Raw genomic sequence first — 17,922 nt, 5'->3', positions numbered from 1 at the left:
TCGTCGGCCTGGGGGTTATATATTGTGCAGTGGCATGTTGCCTTCTGCAGTCTGGATGCAGCTCCCGTCGGGTGTTGGGAGGTACGGTGACATCTGGACCGGGGGTAAGCCAGCCACAACTGCAGGATAAGCTGCTCGGGGTCGCTTGTGATCAAAAGTCATCCCACCAGGTTGGGGAACGTTCTGGGGAACGAACGCTCCCCGCACTTTGTTTTCTTGGTAACAGTCCTAACTGTCTTGGCTACAGATCCTGCAGACAGGGCTGCCGATTTATCCACCATTGAAACATTGTTTTCTTTGCAAGAAACCTTTTGTAGTTCTTCCAACACTCGTTGATAAAAGCCGGTGGCCCGACATCCGACTAGCTCTCAACTGTCAAGTCAAAAGCGCGACCAACGCCATCCCCAGATATGCACGTCAACCAAAATGGTTCTAGTCCAAAGCATCCGTTGGCCAAACCTACTGGTTCTCGTACTTCCAACAGTGTGAATTGTCTTATCATTTCAACAGCAACAAAGGAACTGTGGTAATTTAGGTGATGTTTCTGCAACAGTCTCGACTCTCATCGCGCAGTAGTATGTCAGTTCTTCAGCTGTGCAAACTAGTCTTTTCAGCCAGCAGTCGAGACGACATCCTCTATCGCCGCAGCAGAGATCGTGGTTCCAGGCCTTGGTGGCTGGAAAGGACGCGTATTGTGGACGTGACGCGACTCTCATCCCAACACGGAGTCCCCTCAATTGACTTCGGTTAGTAGACCAATCAGTACCCGACCTGGATGCTTACCAAGAGTTATGCCGAGGCTGGCCAAGCAACTATCGGATGTATCCGCCCGAAGCTCTCCTTAGCTTCAGAATAAGATTGGGCTAGACCATCCATTCTGTTCACAGTCATCAGTGTCCACGTGATCGGTCAATTCTGAATTGGAGTGGTGGCCATTCCAAGGTGAAGAAGCCAGGATTGGACTAGAGTGTCGTCGGTACCGAGCAGTGGTCTTTTCGACACATGGAGATACTTGAGAGAAGTGTTGACGAGAAATGGGAGAGCCAACTATCCCAAAATTACGCACCGAAAAACGACCCGACATAATATTTTCGCGATGGAAGCGTCGTAATAGATTTGATGACGCTGACGGGATACCAAAAAGCCAAACATCACAGTGTAACACAGCCGATCAGTTTATTCAGCTGCTGATGATGAGCCCCGTAAGGCGGCGTCTTAATAAATGCACAACAATATCATAAAAATGTTCTCTGAGGTGAATTCGTCCTTTTCGGGTAATTTTTACATCTCGGTATATACAGGGTGAGTTCCCATGATTTACAGCTTCCAGACCTCGAGGTTGCGATATCGGGCAACCAGCGGCGCCATACCACGAAATCCAATGCGACCACCACCTATGACCGGACCAGTGGACTCGTCATCTTGGAATGAAAAGACAGGCAAGTCGTTGATCAAGAACCGTACGTCACGCTGGTCCTTGATGACGGTGATTCGGTAGAAAGCACCGGCAGCATCCGCGACGGGCGGTAGCGGGTCCGCACCCTGGGCGACGAGGTTGAAACCGGGCGACTTGCGCAGGTTGGCGAGGAGGAACGCGCGCTCTTCAGGCCAGCGCCGACGAAAGTACGACGCGTGCAGCACGCGGATGTCGCCTGAGTGGTACTGCGGGTAGGAGCCGTTGCGTGGGGCCAGGCCTGGGTCGAAGATGCTGCCGCCGGCGACGGACTCGGCGCCGAAGAAGAACATGGCCAGGCCCGGCTCCTGGCGGGCCGAGAACTCCCAGGTGATCCGGATGCGGTCTGGGAAGACCTCGGGGGCCCAGAAGACGAAGTAGTCGTCGATGTTGCCTCCTCCAGACAGTTCCAGCGCGCCGTCGACGGCTGTGACGTTGACGGGGCCCTCGGCCACCCAGCTCGCGACATCTGAGGTCGAGTTCAGGGGGTTTCGGTAGAGCAGGGTTTCGTTCGAAGCCGCCATGGCGGCGGATGTGGTGGCCGCCAAGGCCAGTGCCAAGTTTTGTGCCCGCATCGTCAAAGGTGTATCGTTTCTCACCCGAGGGATCTAAGGGTTGAGTAGGTTGGCTGAGGACATGGACAAGTCTAATTGGCTTGCCAGGAGAACAAAACAAAGGATTAGACTGGAGGACGGCTGGGCGGTAGCAACAACTTAAGTGGTAATGCTAATGTCTGCCATATGTGCAGCCGAAGTCTTTCATGGGGCAATATTGCACCGAGACAGCGAGATTGCAGCATCGGTGAAATAAGCGCGCTGGAGCTAACCCTGGTCCCTAATGCTCGGGGGGTTTCTCGACCACTGACGAAAAGTTCAAGATCCACATGGGAGAATTTGGCCATAACGTTCAGTCAAGACGTGATTATGTGAAGCCACGCTAACACGTAATGCAGCCATACCCCTACGACGCAGTCGATAGTAAGCCTACTTAATTACTTTATGTATCCCCGTTTTCTTCATTTCCAAGTTTCAAGTTGTGGGCATCAACATATCATCACGTGTTTGGGCAAGACATGCCGAATAAGAGGAACACCTTGATTTACTGACCATGGAATTCAGAGGTGTGCAGAGTGAGTTTCGCCAATCTGGTATATGGAGCGTATGAGGGTCAACTGAAGTCAAAATATAGGTTAGCCAAAGCGAAGTGGACGCAACGAGATAGTTGAACGGACATGTCTCGCCGAAATACAGCACCAATTTCGCTCGAGAGGTAACTCCATGCATGCATGCCACCAACTCTAGTCGGGAACCCCCCTGCGTAGATGGGTTACTAGTACTTGTGTGCCAATGATTAACTACCTAGGCATTCGAAGGCTAAGGACCTGATACATACCTAGGAACACTGCCAGTGTAACTAGCAACGGACATGGTCTGGAAAATGCCAGTGCTCGTGTACACCAGTGGATAACCTACGTTACAGGACGTAAAAAAAGGTTGGAATTTGAAATGGTCACATTGTTGAAATATAACTAATACTTCGGGAGCCCAACTTGACAGCCTCAAGTTGGAACCTCTTTTGATGGTTGCCTATTGTCATGTCAAGCTTCTGGGTGGGCCACAGACATAAGCGCCAAGATATCCCCAACGGCAATGATCCAGTAGGTCTCTATTAACCCTTGCCGCCTGGGATGAGAAGTCGACGGCATAGCGTTCAGATGCAGGAATAACAGTCACGATGCCATTCGTGGAGAACATGGTCCTCAGGATGAGCTGTGGAAAGAGGCGACGCATTTCAGACGGAACCGAGACAACTGCAGACGACCAAATCGTGTTAGGGACAGACTCGAATCTGGCAAGTGGTTGCTGCACATGGCACTGACTCGTCTTAATGTTGGAGTGTTGGTGAAAGACTACGCATGGTGGGTCTTACATACCTACCAACATGCTCTGGCCCCCTTGTGCACGAGGATTGTGAGGCATGGCACATTCCCATCAAGCCCCTTCACGGCATATTAGATTACAGCCTGCTGGAGGTACTCCTCGTCGACAATCCGGTGTTTCCATGGGGGACTGAAGGCGGCCAAATGGTTCTGTATGACCACACCGCACGTGGTGCCCTGCTGCCTACGGAGAAATCCGGGGCAATGGTAAAGTCTGGCTGATCGCACCCGTTTAAGGCGCACTGATCCCCATCCATAGTGGAGCTACAAGCGTTTGAATCTCCACCTCAACAACATCTTGGTGAGCACTACGCAAGTGTGGACCACTGGACACAAAGCACCGAGGCTTTTTGCCGTACTAGCAACGAACGAGAGAATTAGCGGTGGATTTTCAGAGTCTCTGTTCGACCCTAGTTGTTGTTGTCTGCCGCGATGCGATATGGATGTGAGGCTCTGGACGAAAAGGAGCGATATAGTCTGCTTTGTAATGGGTCCAGAGCTACTAGGGTAGCAAGGGCAGCTGTCAGGCACAGAGAAATCATTGATATCCTGTCATCAGCCACACCCCTGGCCGATTGGCATAATTTTCCATCTCACGACTGGCCCCAACTTTTCAACCTGTTCAACCTCTACCACAACGTTCTTAGCTTAATTCGATAGCACTTGAGACTATCCCGCCTCATCAAAAGGACGACTCTGCATCAAAATGAAGCCGGAAGCAACTGCGGGGCTGGTCGCTGCTTCAGCGCTGCTGGACTTCTCCAATTCGGTCCAACATCGACTTGACGCGTCCCCAGCATCTGCCTGCGTGAGTGAATGCTTCCAGCCGTGGGAAAATCCGAGTCGAGCTAATGAATAACCACAGTGTCGTGCTCTATCCGACCAGGGCCTCGCAGTATCCTATCCGGAGTCTATCACGTACGACGAGCGCACACGGTCGTACTGGTCGGTGGCCGCACAGTTGACCCCGTGGTGCATTGTCCAGCCCGGTAATACGCAAGAAGTATCTCAATCTCTTACTACGCTTCTCGCCGACCCCCAGTGCGGTATCGCTGTGAGAGGCGGCGGGCACACAACCTGGGCCGGCGCCAACAATATTCGAGATGGCGTCACCATCGACCTCGGCAACATGAACGCCACGACCTACCACCCGATAAATGCCACCGCGTCTGTACAGCCAGGCAGCCGTTGGTTACAGGTTTATCAAACTCTCGACCCTCTTGGAGTAACAGTTCCCGGGGGTCGGGCGGGAACTGTCGGCGTGGCTGGGCTCATCCTCGGCGGCGGTAACTCTTTCTACTCCGCGAAGAAAGGCATGGTTTGTGACAATGTTGTGGGCTACGAGGTGGTGACTTACACTGGCGAGGTCCTGTACGTCACCAGCGACACTTTCCCTGACTTGTTCAAGGTGTTGAAAGGTGGCGGCTCGAACTTTGGAATTGTCACTAGGTTCGATATGATGGCATTCGAGTCCTCCCAATTGTGGGGAGGCGCTGTCACATATAACACCACGGCTAGCGATGACCTCCTGGATTCCATGGTTGCCTTTGTGGATAATGTGGAGAATGACCAGGCGAGCTCCAGCATTATATTCTGGTCATACCAGCCGGCACTTAAGGACACGATTGTCATCGCTGCGTATGAAAACACCGACGGGGTCGTGGCTGGACCGTCATTCGACAAGTACCTCGCCATTCCTGGAAACCTAAGCTCTACGATGAGGGTGACAAATATTTCCGACCTCACCCACGAATTGGAACAACCAGCTGGCTACATGTGAGTTAATGGCTGCGGGGGGTTTTGTTCGCAAACGCGGGTTCCCGTCCTCGTTAGAGTCAAGGCAGACAGATTATGCTGACAGCTCACCAAACAGTGATATTTGGTTCACACTCTCTTTCAAGAACGACCGACGCGTCCTCGAGCACGCGGTATCAACGCACGCACAGCTGGTGAAAGATATGCTCGCCCAGTCACCCGACGGCGATTTCATCACCCAGTGCATGTTCCAACCGCTCCCTACGATATTCGCAAAGCATGGAACAGACCGTGGCGGGAACGTTCTCGGCCTTGACAGGATCACTGATAACGCGGTGCTATGGCTCGCAACCCTGGCTGTCAACGGCGCCGAACAGGAAGAGTTTGGACGTGCGAAAATGGCTGAGTGGGTCAAGAACGTGGAAGACTTCGCGAAGTCGGTCGGATCTGATGTCGACTGGAAGTATCTCAACTACGCTCACAATACGCAGGATCCTCTTGCTGGTTATGGCGCGCAAAATGTGGCACTCATTAGGGCGGCGGCGGCGAAGTACGACCCGGAAGGCATCTTCCAGTCAAGGATTCCGGGTGGTTTCAAGATTTCGAAAACCCCCCGAGAAAACTGATGATGCGATGCAATATATGTAACTCGGTGCATATGGGACAAATGGGGTCCTTCTTATACACGTGCTGTTGTAATTAGACACAATGAAAGAACCACGACTCTCCGGGACCGAAGAACAAAAAGACCCGCCGTCGTGCATTTGCTTCCGTGCCCAGGTGTGCGTGCAATACGGTGGTCTATGTATACAACTACCCTCAGGGAGAAATCATGGAGGGCATTATCCGCAGATGGTGGTGCTGGTTTAATCGACGGGTGTTAAAGGTTTTGCCATGCAGCTACCAGAACAGCATATGGTCAAGGACCAACTGGCTAGGACCGTTGTTGGTTCGGACGTAGCCGCTCGGCGTAACATGCACCATCGGATGCACCCGATCGTCTATTTTTGTTCTGACTAGGTACCTTGGTAATACTTATATTACATGCACATGTGCTGATGGTGCCGAACGCCACTTCGCCACATATTTTCATAACAACAAATGCAGTTTACAAAAGCAAAAGCACATCTAAGTATTATTCTGCCCCGGGATTCTACCCCAAGTGTTGACACGCTGCTGTGAACTTCACTGGCATCGAAGACTCGGCTGATCCGTGACCTGCAAATGTCACTCACCACCCAGCGCCTTTGGGTTCGTTCTCCTTGGCGATGAGTGCACCTATCAAAACTTGCGGGTTTTGAGGTCAAGTGGTTTCGTTTTTAATCCCCATACATATAAAATGCATGTGTATGTGGAGCCTCCATACAGTGTTAAACGCTCAGGACTGTTTGGAGGTCAATTGTGTACTCGATGTTCGGAAAATCTTAGCTACCTTCGACTTGTGCGGTGTTTGGAGTGTAGTGTGGAAGGCCTTTCCTTCCTGTCGCCTACCAATTCCCTATCAGCGTGACATCTTTCTCTGTGGCTAGTAGATGCTTCTCGATGATTTACATGTTAGTTTGCTCCGTAGTCGGCAGGAAAGTTACACGAGATACCTAGCCAGCTCGACACCACTGGCATGTGATAACCCAGAGGCAACGCAGGGCCACTGGTATCTACCAATCGCGCCAACTAGATTGCGAACAAAAAAAAAAGAGAGAAAAAGAGCAGAAAAGAATTTAGTTCAAGCTGTGCTCTAATAAGTCAGCAAAACGAAATGCATATTAGCAACTTGGGGCTACCGAATGTCATGAAACGGGCGACTACAATGGCACATGCCGTTGCCAACAGGAATGACGTGCTACCGAAGTTCAACCGTCTCCAACGACATACGATACTGGCTGCAGTGCCGTGGGTCTTGCTTATCTTCGAAAACATCTGATTTGTGATGTCCCAGTCGGATCCGATGGAGTTGTCTTTTGTTTCATTCCTACACTAGCCTATAGCGTGTCTGCTAAAACCGCCTCACGACATGGCACAAGGCGCGCCGCGTATCACGCAATAACACCCCGCTGCCCCGTCGTTGGGCACAGCACCACGACCCCGCAGATATCGCCGCCATCCATCCGCGTGTAAGTTGGGGTTGCGATCCCATTGCGGGATAATCGTAGCATATCCGGGCATGGCGTGCTTTACATGCTTGGGTGGAGGGGCAACATCACTTGTGATTTGCACGACATGCGTGCCTGCTGATGCAGCACGACTGCTTTGAACGGCAACTATGCATCTTCTCCGCATGAATGGGCAATACGAGTCATCTCGTGCGGAGCTTCGACATCGCCGTGCGGCATGATGCTTAGAAATACGTTGCTTCACGTTATTTGGGGTGATATCACGAACGTGCATCCGGGTAGAGACCGACTTCCCCAAGTTGTCCTCCAGGTCAATGGATATATATCTGCCACCAAGCCAATAAATAGTAACATTATCATAGCATACCAAATCAGTCCTCTTGAAACCCAATTCTGAAACATCGCATATTATCCAGCATGGCACCAGCTCCCATCGTTCCTGAGATCGTCGATTTTGCCGAGCCTCGGAAGGACACACTCGGCTTGCCCGAGTCTACAGCTGCCCGGCTCAAGAAGGCGAACGTCGACCTGAGCAACGGCTACCCATACCGCCCTTCACGGCCTCTTTATCTCGACGATGTGTACAAGATCAGGAGTAAGGAATGGACTCACAATGACCCTGGCGCGAGAGCCGACAAGGAAAAGAAGTCCCTCTTCTCCGCAGCTACCAAGGTCACCGACCTGACTGCATACATCGGAACTGAGATTGAAGGCCTTCAGCTGAAGGATCTCACAGACCAGCAAAAGGACGAGCTCGCACTGTTAATCGCTGAGAGGAGTGTTGTCTTCTTCAGGGACCAAGACCTGTCTCCCCAACAGCAATTGTCTCTGGGTGAATGGTTCGGCGAAGTCGAGGTCCATGTAAGGCTCCCACGATTGACTTTAACTTCGTCGTTACTCACACTGCTATGCAGCCTCAAGTTCCCCAAGTGCCTGGCCTGCCCGGCGTTTCCATCATCTGGCCCGATCTGATGGCCACAGAGAGGGCGGCCAACTTCAGGAATCCAGGAGGCGCATCCCGCTGGCACACAGACCTGGTCCACGAGCTCCAGCCAGCCGGCTACACTCACCTGCACATAGACTCCGCCCCTCCTGTCGGCGGTGACACCCTCTGGGCAAGCGGCTACTCGGCCTACGAGAAACTCAGCCCTGACTTCCGCAAGATCATCGACGGCAAGCAGGCAGTCTACGTCTCGGCGCATCCATACCTTGACCGAGAACACCCCGAGGAAGGGCCCAAGTACATTGAGCGGATCCACCCCCTGGTCAGGGTTCACCCGGCCACGGGCTGGAAGTCCCTGTTCGTCAACAGGGCGATGACGCGCCGCATTGTCGGCCTCGACAAGGCCGAGAGCGATGTCATCCTCAACTATCTGTTTGATGTGTACGAGAAGAACGTCGATATCCAGGTGCGCTTCAAGTGGACCCCGAACACAAGCGCGATCTGGGACAACAGGTACGTTCATTTTCTACGCCACCTCTGAGCAGGGATTTTACCACCGAGTTCTTGGGCTGACATCACCCTTTAGAATCACGATTCACAACGCAAGCTGGGACTACGCAGGCAAGCACCCCAGACATGGAACCCGTGTGACCGCTCTGGCCGAGAAGCCATACTTTGACCCCAGCGCTCCGACCCGGCGGGAGGCCTTGGGACAGCTAGGCTCGGATGAGCTTCAAGTTGATGGGCCTGCATAGGAGGGTGACTGACCTGGTGTTTGTGCATTCTGTCACCAATTTACATAAATTGTGTCTGTATCAACGTGAGATTAAACTGCAATGACCATCTTGCACCCGTAAAGAATTGCATTGTGGATCGCTCTCAATTGTCTTGAACGTGCTTCGCCAGAATTTCCTACCCTGAGTTATGATACCGCCGCTTCAAGGTCATACGTCCCTCACGGCTCACTGAGCAAATCGAAACAAGAACTTTGTAATTGTCAGCTACTGTTGAAGCGAGTAAAAATTGGCTTGGACAAGCCCCATCACTGTTGGTTGTCGAAATTGTACGCGGCTAATTCTCTCAAAATCTACATGGGTATTATCTATCTCTCTAAAATTTGATAGTTACGTTCAGCTATTTGACAGCGTTGGCCAGCTAGAACAGAGTTTTCAAACTCCATCCAGCGCAAAGACCCCTAGCTACGAAGAAGGCGCACAACGATAAGAAATACAACCCCCCAGCGAAGACAATCAAGCCATAGTAAGCACCATCACACCACTGCACAATAGCCCCAGCCAGTGGCACACCCACCAACGTGCCGAAACTAGCAAGGAAGAACGCCGTCCCGTTCCTCTTGCCGTAGTCCTCGGTCCTGCACGCCTGGCCAATACAGACCGGCGTGAGGCTGATTCCAGCGCCCGACCAGAAGCCAAACAGGATGGCGAATGCGACGGTGGCGGCCTTGCTGCCAACGGCCGTCAGCCACAGCGCATAGATGAACGTGGCGCACACACCCGCCGTGATACACATGACGTTCATTGGACCAAACCGGTCTGCAAGATATCCCGGCAGCGCACGGCCCGGAATGGCACCGGCGTTGACAAGAGCGTTGAGGAGCAGCGACGTCTGGAGGTCGATGCCCTCGTGGAGGGCATAGGAAGAGATGTACGTGTATGGGATGAACACCGCAAACTCGATCAGGAAGACTGCCAGGGCCGTCATGCCGAACTTGGGGTCCCCGAGGGCCTTGAGGTCGATGGCGGCGCCGGCCTTCCTGTTGGGTGGGAGGCGCTTCTTGAGCAGGAGACAGGCGCCGACGGACGCCGCGGCGCAGAGGAGACCAACGGTCCTGATCGCCCAGGGGAAGCCCACCCGTGGGGCCATGAAGACCATAATCAGGGGGAAGACGACGCCGCCGACACCGCCCGCTGTGCATGCTACCCCTGTCGCCAATGCGCGTCTCTTGGAGAACCAGTGACCTATTGCCGCGATGCTGGGGTTGAAGAGCAGGGAGGCTGACATGCCTCCCAGGACTCCGAAGGTGAGCAGGAACTGGTAGTATTCTGGATCGCTACGTCAGCTTTGACAGCCTGGACCTGAGGGGCTTACCCGAGGGCTGTTGGGAAACAATGCATACCTTTGCACACACTCAATATCATCACGGAAGCCACCATCCCCACACACCCTGGCACCACGAGGAGCCTAACATCGTGCGCGTCGAATATAGGGCCTGGAGACTACAAATCAGTCTGCAATCGAGCGAGTCGCCACGGCAGTGGGGAAATTGGGGACAACACACCAACTTGAGCCCCACAGAAGTACAAGAAGAACGCGTACGTGCTGAACACCCAGCCAATGGTTGACTCAGACATCCCCTCCAGCTCATGCTGCGAGACCCAGGCCTGCAGGACAGCTAGGGTGTTAAGAACGCCCATGGACGGGATCATGGCGCACCATGCGCCCACGACGACAAGCCATGCCTCTTTGCCTCCTTCGGGATATGTCTCGGCGTAGATATCTTCGTCGTCGAAGCTTTGCACGTCTGGTTTTGACACGTTAGCTTTTTGACATGAGAGTTCTGTCTCTGTCGGAGCTTACCTGCGACTGGCGACGCCGGGTCGGACTGTCTTGGGGCATGCATTTTGGGCGACGTTTAACAAGTCGCCTTGCTTCCCCCTTTGTTCTGTCAAACATGTCGGGCAGTTCCGAGGCTTTGATTCATATACTACAGAGACTTTTCACGGACGACCTAAGGAGTGGAGCGCAAGGCTCGAATTGGCCAATCACGATGGTTACATCCAGTCATCGATTCGATTTTGCCATTGCTACCGTATCGTTGCGTCTTGAGGCTAGTTTAGTTTGTGGGTCCAGGACAGGTCGGGAACAGGAGAGCCGGATGACTCTTCACCGGAGGGCGTGGAGTAGTGGGCTCCTGTTCTCACATGTATGCCACGCTTGTGTCAGGGGCGCACAACCCGAATGGCGTGTTCAGCTTCGAATGTTGATAAAGCGTCGAGTGATAGATTCCAATCCCGTGTCTAGAACACCGAGCAGCGTGTGAGCACCTTAAGCCCCTCGAAAATCCTCGAATCCCACTGTCCGAGGAGGGAGATTCGTACCCTGCTCCCGAGCCGAACGCCTAACGCGTCAACAAGGAGCATCCTTGTATACTTTATGCCTATCTCTACATAAGCCTTGGAAGGACCGCTAATGTTTGCAAACTTATCAACGGCGGGAATCAGATGAATGTGAAGACGAAAGAACACGGACAAAGCAGACGAGTAAAAACAGCCAGAGCGTGTATCATGTGACGCGAAATGATGGCCTCTGAGCACAACGGGTTTCCGCCCTTCGCCTTTCACCTTCTCTTTCCCCCGGGACGCCCTCGCACCATCAACGCGGGCTTGCGGCCGGAATCTTCTCATGTCTAACTGAACCATCAGTGATGTCTCTTGTGATGCAGCCGCGCCATGGATCCTCGGTGCAAGACCGTCAAAGTTGGTCAACCGCTCTGCCTCGGGCTGGACCCTGCACCCTCACAGAGAATACCTGAGTATCGACAAAGACTTGGTGGCACATTGGTGCCGGCATGTTGTAATAATATGCACATTGTACAGGATATTTACAATGACTAGTGGATTCCCCGAGGAATGATATCTAGGTAAGACATGTGGATATAACCTTGACCTCCACGCCCATGCGCCCGCTTATAGCACATGAAGTCCCATAAAAACACTGCCGCCATCAACAAGAACGCTTCTCTGATGCATATGAAAAGGCCACAACATTCTGAGTCTGGCTAAAGAGTCCGACTGCCCTCAACCTGTGCCGGTGTCCGGTCAGGACAGGGAGAAAATGCAACTCAATCATCCCACATGCCCCATCGCATGTGCCATCGTTCATTTGTGCATGAACCTCTCGTCCAGACCAATGTCGGCGAACATATACCGGTCATTCGTGAGATGCATGGCCACATAACCCATGACGTACTCATTCCATGCCCGGCCATAGGGCTCCTTGGTAGCGAGCAGGCTCGTGACGCTCAGGTACCTCTTCTCGGTGTCGGCAACAATCTCCTTCATGGCCGCCATGGCAGGTTTGTTCTCGCATTTCGCCTTGCTGTTGACGTAGTTCTTGGTCTCGCCGGCGACCTCCTCCTTGTAAAACCTGTCTGCGGTCAGCATCTGGCTCGCTCGTCCTGTGCGGGCTGTCCCAGAAACCTACGACAGTATGTCATTGGTCAGGTTGATGAACCTTCCCATGTCCGGAATAGCCTGTATGAAGCTTCCGATATCGGGGTAGAGCGCCCTCGGGAAGATGAAGCCGGAGTAGGTGTCGGGGAGGCCCTCGGTGTTGCGGAAGTAGTAGGGCCAGCTCGCCGCGGCCTGCGAGGGGACCAGCTCCTGGAACTCGCGGCGCGTCTCGAGCAGGTTCGCGTTGACGAAGGCCAGCGCGGACAGGACTATCGTGTTTGCTATCACGGGGTCGTAGTACAGGTACGTGTTGCGCAGGGTCCTGGCGAAATGCTCCAATAATAGCGAGGGCTGTGGCTGGCCGGTGTAGAAGCGGGCTTGGAAGTGCGTTAGGTCCGAGGCTATGCGCCTGTTCGTATCGTCGATGAGGAATCCAAGCCACGTGAAGACCCCGATGTGGAGCTGGACCTCTGGGGGGTGGGACGGGTACATGTCCTGATTGGAAAGGAAACAGGCAATAGTGCGTCAGCTGACAGGTCCCGACTCTGTTTCCCGCCCTGGGTGCACGCCTGGGTGCGCAGTCATGCGGTGCCCACTGCAGCCCCGTAGGGCTGCAGGCCCGACTGGGTGGGATGGAGTGTAAGAATTGGGGAGCTCACTATTGCGACGGACAGGCCCGTCTCGAAACACTGCCGGGAGTGCCTGTCTTGGTTGTACGGGACCCCGGAAGCAGCCGCATACTCGGTCATGGCTGCACGCAGGGCAGTCCTGTCTGGCTTGGTAGGGGGGTCGTAGTCTATCGTCTCCAGGAAGTTGGATATGAGAGGTCGGATGACCGAGACCAGTTCGTCCCCCTTTGGTGCAGCTTCTGGGACCATTTTGGTGACTGGAAAAAGCTCGCAGCTGCCCATGGCGACTAGTATCGAGGGGCAACTTGAAGGATTGGGTGGCTGTGACGGTCAATTTGTTGGATATATAATAGCACTGAATAGCACCAGGAGAGCTTGTGATATGTAGGGTATGTAGTACTTTATTTTGTAAACACTACTTGAAACAATGGCCGGGCCATCCCAGATATATATACTCGTATGATCAGAAACGTGGCTTCTGCCTGCGAACTGGTGTGTGTGGGTGCGATGATTAGTGTTGGTGCGATGGGGGCTCGTGGTGAGTCCCACGATCCTACATCATGGCGGTTCCCTCCGCCCATTCTCCAATCGGGCGGTTCCCTCGCTGCCCGCACGCCGACTCGGTGCTGCGGTTGGTGATCCTCCTGGCAACTAGAGGCATTTCCCTCATCACGGTTCAATGTTGAAGTGTGCCGGCCCCCAAATCTACCCCCAAGCGAGCGGGCCTCAGGCGGTGTTCAATTGCTCCTCTAAACAAATCTGGCTGTTTAGGCAGCCCAAACCCTGCACAGCCCCCATGTGATTACTGCTTCTGACGAGAGGGTGGCCTGGGTGGGTATCTGAATGGGGCTTCCGCTTACGCCCGGCCGCCCGCTGCCTCAAAACCCAGTCGCCTTTTTTTTCTGGCACCGGTGTGACAGTTGAGCGTCACCTCGGCCGTTGCGGGACGGATAGGGTAAGCCGATCGCTAATAATGGATGTTGCTCATGTCATGTCTATCAGTGATCACAGTCGTACAAGCGAGCCCTGGGGACTTCAGGACCCGTCGGGTCGGGTTTGGCCCCCATAAGCAGTTAGCCTCTGCAGCACGAGAGAAGGGCCCGAATATTACGTCCCAGGGCGTTGGAAAATTAGAGCCTCATTTATTGACGGCTGAAGTCCGTGCATGCCATCCCTCATGCCTCCGTGGGCTCCCCATCGCCCAAAACTGCAAAGCCTCAGCTGCATGGCGTTCAAGCCTCCGCGTGGCAGGACAATCATGTCCAGGTCGGGCATCAAAAAGTAGAATAACTGTGAGGACAATGACGTCGGATGATCAAACTAGTTGAGTCAAGTCTGAGTTGAGCATGCAGTGGACATGAATAATAAATAGTTCTATGCGTAAAACCACTTCTCAATCTCCTTCGCGGCCGCAAAGAGGCTGCTGTCGTGATGCTTTCGCCCAACAATTTGCAAATTAATAGGCGCCCCCTCGAAATCCCCTGCCGCCCACAGATCCCGGACGTGCGCGTCTATTTTTCCGAGTGGCTCTCCCGGGCCATATTGCTCTTGTCCCTTTGCCAAGGCCCTCACCGGTGTAGGGACCACCACACCGGGACAGTCGACGTAATTCCAGAACGCAGTGTAGTTCCAATACAGGGCCGTGTCGTGCACGCTGGCTGGGCCAACGAAAACTGGGCAGAGCACCACGTCGACATCCTGCTGCGTCCAGTGGCTCGCAAACTCGCAACGGAGCTTGTCCCGCTCAACACCCATGTCGAACATTTGCTGGAACGTGTATGGCGGGCCCTCTGCGTCTTGGATAATCCATTTTGTTAGCTTCTCCATTGGCTCCCCCGTCTTCTCCAGACCGGCCTTGAGCCCGGCGCCGCCGTCGGGTGTGTAGGCTCTGCGGATGTTCTTCATCGCATCCGCGACACGGTGGGGTGTGAATGGCTTCAACTCGATGGAGGGTGAGCTACGTAGTCTTTCCTTCGCCCATTCCAGTGCGCGAACCACCGGAGGCTGCGGCTGGATGACACCATCGTGCATCATTATACCAACCTTCAAGGCAGGAGAAGAGGCGAGGGGGGCGCTTAGCCCAGTCCATGGCAGAGGAATCAGGCTCGGCTCTCGCAGCCACGGCTTCTGTTCGACAACAAGCGACATGAACATGTCCAGGTCGCGCAGCGATGCTCCCATCGGCCCACAAGTCGCGAGGATGGTCAACTCCGCCGGGTTTCCGCTGTGCAGCATCCCCAGATTGGGCAGGCGGTGGCTTGTCGGCTTGAAGCCGTAGATGCCACAGAAACCAGCAGGGCCGCGTATGCTGCCCCCAATGTCCGAGCCAACCCCCAGCACGGAGCCCCGGAGGGCGATCAACGCACCCTCACCACCACTCGAGCCACCTGCAGACAGGTCGATGTTGTGGGGGTTGAGAGTGCGCCCGTAGGGGCTCACGGTCTCGAGGTGCATGATGTGCTGGGGCTGGTTCGTCTTGCAGTAGAAGACCGCCCCCAGCCGGCGCAGGATGGCCACGAGATGGCTGTCCTGCTCGTCAATCTGGCGGCTTGCGATGTAACCGTCAGCGGACCAGTGGCCGGCCATCTGGACATGCTCCTTGATGGAGACGGGCACGCCATGTAGCGGGCCGACGGTCCTGCCGGTCGTGGCGAGGTGGTCGTCGAGCTTCTGGGCCTGCGCAACCGCCTCGTCCATGAACCATTCTGTCAGGCAGCACGTAAGCTGATGGGCGATGACGGCCCGCTTGGCGAAGGCGGTGGCGACAGCCACTGCCGTGAGCTTGCGCTCCCTGATGGCCTGGGCGAGTGCGGTCGCATCGTAGCCCTCGGTTATTTCCAATTCATCGGGGGTCAGCAGCCCGCAGTCACGGGGGACACTGGTCACATTCCTGGGCGGGTTTTGGATCAAGTCCGCCGGCAGCCGCAGCTCCTTGGGGACCTTGTCTGCGAATTGTTCCTGCACAATGCGGTCACGGAGTGCCTCGTATCCCGGGGTGCCTTTGGCAACGGGCACCGTTTGGATGATGGGGAAGGCGTTCGGCATGGCTGGATTTGCCTTTTCGGGAGGGTGTGGTAAGCTGTCAGACGGAACAGGAGTGTGTGTCTTGGCTCTACTGAGCCCACAGCCTTCGCGAAGGTGGTGTAGCGAGGTCAGCCAGGCCAATCTAGGTTCACGCTAGGAGTATTATCAGCCGCCAACTGTTGCCCGGCGGGGGCACCTGGGGCCAGTGGCTTGGAGGACTGGAGGAGTGAACAGCCGGCGGGGTATCACCGTTGTGACGCATCCTGCATACAGGAACGGGCGCGTGATAAGGACCGGGCGAATTGCCTGTGGTTATCAGGCAATCTCTACGCCACAGCGGTATCTCTTGTTACACACTGCCCGAGACGAGATAATGTGCATTTGTGGAACCAAGAAACCACACAAATTGACGAGCAGTGATGCCTTATCAACGATCCTCCGGGTCTGACACTGGCATATTTCAACGGTGTCGTTACATAATTGCAGCATGCCTGTGACCCGAGAATCCCGTTTTTGTGCGCGTGAGAAGCGGCTCAATGTGTCTGACGGCCACTCAATGATGATGCCTAATGTGTATAATGCGGAGTAGGGTTTGTGAGACTGGAGCGGCACAATTAACAGTCAGCCAAGGACGATTCATGCATGTCGGCCGGTCCGTGAAGTCGGCCATACCTGATGGGCATATAGCCCTCTGATTAGAGTCTGATGACTTCCAGCCGTGTTGAGGTGATAGTAACATCAATGATCTGTACATCTGACTGCATCCTCGAGAATCGTTTTTTCGTGCAGCCGGAAAGAACGGCCTCAGTTCGTTTCTAGCTGTCGTAGTGAAGGACTGAAGTCAACAATTGACAGTCCCGACACCAGCGGTCGGAATCTACTAGTACGCCGCATTGCCTCTGGAAACACATGACCCTTCAGGAGGGCAGATAGCAGTGGTATGGCCGGAAACTAGAGGCCGGCTTGTCTCAACCTGTGCGATTCTTGGTGCTCAGTCCCCGGAGGTTTCAGGTCTCTACAAGCCGGGATAATGACGATTTTGCACGCCTATGACTAACATTTCAGTCAGGGGACCATAACGTGGTTTCGTTTTTAATCCTCATACATATAAAATGTACGTGGCGCCTTCATACAGTGCAGGGGACCATAAGTCCCTGATAGAAGAAATGCTTACATCTAATTTGACGTTCAGACAAGTGAAGCGTTCCGGCGATACCAACCTTGGAACCGATCCGTGTCTGGCGGGTCGTCCGATCGCCCATACCATCGCGAACAACTGTTAGTGTCAGTAACAAACCGGATGCATTGCATTCCCATGGGTGAGACAGAAAACTGGAATCCAGTCAAAGTCCCCGTATCACACTCAAATGCTGTGACGTGTTGGCTCTGTAACCGATCTGTATATCTTGCCCGTCCTGTAAGTTGGATTTAAAGACTGATAGGTAGCTGTCCCCTGCTACTTTGACGAAGGAAAGGGCATAAGTTTTTAAGATCCTCCAGGGGTCAAGTAATGTGATTTATCTTTGAGAATAGTACAGCGGCGGTGAAAACCTTCCCGTGGTTGGTTTTGAGTGGGCCGGAAATGCATACTATATGTGTTATATACCAGCTCCCGCGTCCACCCATTCATTAGCCCTGATTTCTAGAGTCGTCCAATACCTTGAGCTGATGAAGACGGTCACAATTGCGATATTACTCCCCGACTCAGCATAGGAAAATGCTCATGCCAATATTGAATCCAATCCCTCGTGCTCCATCAGCGATGCCTGTGACCCGACCTCCACGGGGCTCTCAGAGAAGAGGTCTGGCACAGACCTGGTCAGGTAACGAATGTTGTCTGTGTCAGGCGAACGGCTGCCCTTTCTGAACAAGCGG

The 17,922-nt window shown here is 54.0% G+C and overlaps 6 protein-coding genes across 6 annotated transcripts; 2 read left to right on the top strand and 4 right to left on the bottom strand.

Annotated features, from left to right (window-relative positions):
• Positions 1-1,317: 1,317 nt before the first annotated feature.
• On the bottom strand, positions 1,318-2,000 carry KVR01_008107 (uncharacterized protein; the record flags this gene model as incomplete). The annotated part of the gene is made up of 1 exon (XM_044792081.1): positions 1,318-2,000. Exon 1 carries the CDS (start codon positions 1,975-1,977, stop codon positions 1,318-1,320), a length of 660 nt encoding a protein of 219 aa, XP_044643085.1. The 5' UTR covers positions 1,978-2,000.
• A 2,098-nt stretch (positions 2,001-4,098) lies between these two features.
• Positions 4,099-5,773, top strand: KVR01_007994 (uncharacterized protein; the record flags this gene model as incomplete). Its single annotated transcript, XM_044791018.1, has 3 exons — positions 4,099-4,200; positions 4,258-5,168; positions 5,266-5,773. 3 exons carry the CDS (start codon positions 4,099-4,101, stop codon positions 5,771-5,773), a joined length of 1,521 nt encoding a protein of 506 aa, XP_044642972.1.
• A 1,902-nt stretch (positions 5,774-7,675) lies between these two features.
• KVR01_007938 (uncharacterized protein) lies at positions 7,676-8,956 on the top strand (the record flags this gene model as incomplete). The annotated part of the gene is made up of 3 exons (XM_044785621.1): positions 7,676-8,119; positions 8,173-8,714; positions 8,788-8,956. 3 exons carry the CDS (start codon positions 7,676-7,678, stop codon positions 8,954-8,956), a joined length of 1,155 nt encoding a protein of 384 aa, XP_044642916.1.
• Positions 8,957-9,278: 322 nt separating this feature from the next.
• On the bottom strand, positions 9,279-10,842 carry KVR01_008006 (uncharacterized protein; the record flags this gene model as incomplete). The annotated part of the gene is made up of 4 exons (XM_044789346.1): positions 9,279-10,264; positions 10,339-10,431; positions 10,501-10,743; positions 10,800-10,842. The coding sequence occupies 4 exons, from the start codon at positions 10,840-10,842 to the stop codon at positions 9,357-9,359; spliced, it is 1,287 nt and encodes a 428-aa protein (XP_044642984.1). The 3' UTR covers positions 9,279-9,356.
• Positions 10,843-11,791: 949 nt separating this feature from the next.
• Positions 11,792-13,688, bottom strand: KVR01_008224 (uncharacterized protein). The gene is made up of 3 exons (XM_044789198.1): positions 13,054-13,688; positions 12,426-12,889; positions 11,792-12,368 (listed from the first exon to the last, which is right to left on the bottom strand). The coding sequence occupies exons 1-3, from the start codon at positions 13,303-13,305 to the stop codon at positions 12,101-12,103; spliced, it is 984 nt and encodes a 327-aa protein (XP_044643202.1). The 5' UTR covers positions 13,306-13,688; the 3' UTR covers positions 11,792-12,100.
• A 709-nt stretch (positions 13,689-14,397) lies between these two features.
• KVR01_007862 (uncharacterized protein) lies at positions 14,398-16,068 on the bottom strand (the record flags this gene model as incomplete). The annotated part of the gene is made up of 1 exon (XM_044784221.1): positions 14,398-16,068. The coding sequence occupies one exon, from the start codon at positions 16,066-16,068 to the stop codon at positions 14,398-14,400; it is 1,671 nt and encodes a 556-aa protein (XP_044642840.1).
• Positions 16,069-17,922: the final 1,854 nt, after the last annotated feature.

The sequence above is a fragment of the Diaporthe batatas genome (genome assembly GCF_019321695.1).
Source record: "Diaporthe batatas strain CRI 302-4 chromosome Unknown Contig00009, whole genome shotgun sequence".
NCBI lineage: Eukaryota > Fungi > Ascomycota > Sordariomycetes > Diaporthales > Diaporthaceae > Diaporthe > Diaporthe batatas.
The sequence above is the reverse complement of the archived record's forward strand: the minus strand, read 5'-3'. Positions and strand labels throughout refer to the sequence as shown.